Source organism: Bison bison, unplaced genomic scaffold (assembly GCF_000754665.1).
Source record: "Bison bison bison isolate TAMUID 2011002044 unplaced genomic scaffold, Bison_UMD1.0 scf7180017847268, whole genome shotgun sequence".
In the NCBI taxonomy this organism is placed as follows: Eukaryota; Metazoa; Chordata; class Mammalia; order Artiodactyla; family Bovidae; genus Bison; species Bison bison.
Window position 1 is genome coordinate 30931 of NW_011477841.1, and position 2800 is coordinate 33730.

General features: G+C 40.8%; 1 protein-coding gene across 1 annotated transcript in view; it reads right to left on the reverse strand.

The window, feature by feature from the left end:
* The window catches only part of LOC104990314 (protein Jade-3-like), a gene marked incomplete at its 3' end in the record, with an annotated part of 18813 nt that extends 16489 nt beyond the window's left edge, over positions 1-2324 (reverse strand). Inside the window, exons 1-2 of the mRNA XM_010842319.1 lie at positions 2175-2324; positions 1336-1415 (exon numbers count right to left, since the gene is read on the reverse strand). Of these exons, the coding sequence (XP_010840621.1) occupies positions 1336-1415; positions 2175-2280 (186 nt within the window). The remainder of the gene's footprint in view (positions 1-1335; positions 1416-2174) is intronic.
* Between the last annotated feature and the right edge of the window lie 476 nt (positions 2325-2800).

The following is a 2800-nucleotide window of genomic DNA, read 5'->3' on the forward strand; positions in this document are numbered from 1 at the left end:
TTCTGTATGACACAGACACATATAAATACACACTGATAGTCTACTGTGCCCAGAAAGATCCCTGGCAAAAATAGAAAAGTGATCTCTGAGAAAGGGAGAAATGTTCTCTCTGACACCCGAAAGCAATGCCTCCCCCCACCACACCTGCATGAGGTCAAACTGAACCTGGCCTTCTTTCTAATCAATAGAAAATGGCAAACATGATGGGACATCATTCTCATGATTATGTTATATAAGCCTCAGTCAGACTGGAGTAAAAGACTCTCCCCTCACTGGATTTCAAAGTAGGCTACTGTGTTTTGAGAGGACCCATGGAGAAGGCCACATGGCAAAGAACTATAAGCAACCTAGGAGTGGAGGGTGTCCTCTACCAAAAGCCAACAATGACAACAAACAGGGACCTCTCAGTACTCCAGCCAGAAGAGGAATTCTGCCAACAACTTGAATGAACTTGCAAACAAATTCTTCCCTAGTCAAACTTCCAGATGAGAACACAGCCCAGCCAGCACACTGACTGCAGCCTTGAAAGACCTTGAACAGAGAGAATCTAGTCACGCTGTAGCCAGACTCCTGACCCACAGAAACTGATAATAAATGTGTGCTGCTTTAAGCCACTAACTTTGTGATAACATATAATGCTGCAATAGTTTACTAATACATTCTTTTTTCCTTTGCAGCCAAGCAAGACTACTTATAGTAGAAGCAAAGATAGGCAAGATCAGTTTCTCATCATTTAATTATCACAGAGGAAAGTCTGTAAGATCCACTAAACTATTCCCAAATCCAAGTGCAACTCTGGCACTTTGCTGCCCTTGAGGCAGAAGATGACCAGCCTCACAAGGACTGGGCCATTTTTCCTGGCTTCATGGTAGTGCCCTGAAGGCTGTGAATATTTACCATAGCCCCAAAGATCCCCAACCCAGTCTTTTTCTTCTCTATCAATGACTTCTTCATCTACCCTTTCTGCATTGCCTCCCACTTACCAACTTAGCTCTTTCCTATCATAGACCAGATCATTGGCTCTTTTGGTCCATCCCAATTCTCTGGCTTACTCTGACTTCTTGGCTAGAGGAGGATTTATATTCTAAAGCCAGGCACTTAGGTGCCATTACTAAAATGAAAGCAGAGTGTAGACCACTGTTTTCCCAAAGGAAAAATAAAATGGAATCTTTCTTAAAAAAAAAAAGTAGATAGACTTGTTTTCATCAGAAATACAAGCCTATCCACTGGAACACTGTTTACTACTCACATCTCTAAGATCTGGGTATTGTAGGTATGTAGGCAGAAGGTAGCTGTCTAATTTTTTAAGTCTAAAAATTTAATATCTGATCTCACCTCGGCAGGCTTCTTGCGTTCATTTGGCATTTTTGACTTGCTCCTATACATTGAGCCAAAAGTAGAGGAAGTGCAAGGATCTGTAAAAGATAATTAGAAAAAATACTGAGACTTATTACCTGTTATTATAACTAAATGTCATCCAAGAGTGTGTGAAATATATGATGGAGAAGAGCACAGTGACCTCATATCACTGAAGAAAATAGTTAAATTGCAACCACAAAAGCCTCATAAAGGAGTTTAATGACATTTATAGGTGACATCCCAGGGTGCAAAAGCTTCAACAATGCTAATACTGAGGAGATTCAATTTGGTATAATCATACTTCATTATAATTTAGAACAAGACAATTTATGTTCCATCTAGAGAAAAAGTATCCGCAAAAGCAACTGAAAAAACTAAAAATGTGGAGCAAGTAATCTGCCTATCCTTCAGCATTTTCCCAAATGCTACTGTTAATAAAGTTGTTGTCTTTTACAAATGATGACACATCCAAACACTTAGCACCTCAGCTAAAATAAAACTATAGGGTCTACAATTTATGCTCTCACACTTTTCTTTCTAGAAAAGCACTGTTCCATTGGTAGATGTGGCTTTTGTTGCCTGGGTAAATAAAAAGTGCAAAACAAAATGCTATATGCCACACAAAACCAATTATCTCATCTAACTTACCTGTCTAAAGGAATTTAAACAAGTAAGAAAAATGGTACCCCAAGTTTTCCTTCTTAGAAACATTTTTTAACCCATTGAAAGAAGCATGAAACAGCTTGTTCTCAAGTCAAAGAAACTCTAAAAGATTATAGATACAGAGTTACCAGCTGTTGGCTGGTTCTACTCACTGTCCTCTGAACTGTCACTGCTGCTGATATTTCTATGGCGCTTCATCGTGACGCATCCTGGGAAAGAGAAGGCAACACTGAATAAATACTCAACACACAGATCCATCCCATAGGGCAGTCAACACTGCTCAAGCAGCAGCAGCAGGTGAATTACACAAATCATATTATTTTTGTTAAGAATATTCTCAAATGACCTAGAGTGGTGGGAGAAGAATTCTACCAAATTCTCCCCATTACAGAGTGTGAAAGACTGGGTGAGGCCACATACTAGCTTTAGGAGGAAATCTAAGCTGCAGAGGATGAATGGCATAGGACTGGCAAGTCCTATGTCAAATGTGGCCACATGACCACTATTCAACCAAACAAAGAGGGGCAGCCACAGGGTCATTATCAGTCAGGGATCCCCAATAAGAGATGAGCAAGAAAGGAAAAGCAGTTAGAAAGGTAGAGCTGTCAAAGGCCAAGGTTGAAAGGCATAAGACAAGGCTGGCTGAAGAAAGAAGTGAGGCACGTCCCATCTTTGAACGCACAGTTCATTTCAGTCACTCAGTCATGCCCGACTCTCTACGACCCCATGGACTGCAGCACGCCAGGCCTCCCTGTCCATCACCAACTCCCGGAGTTCA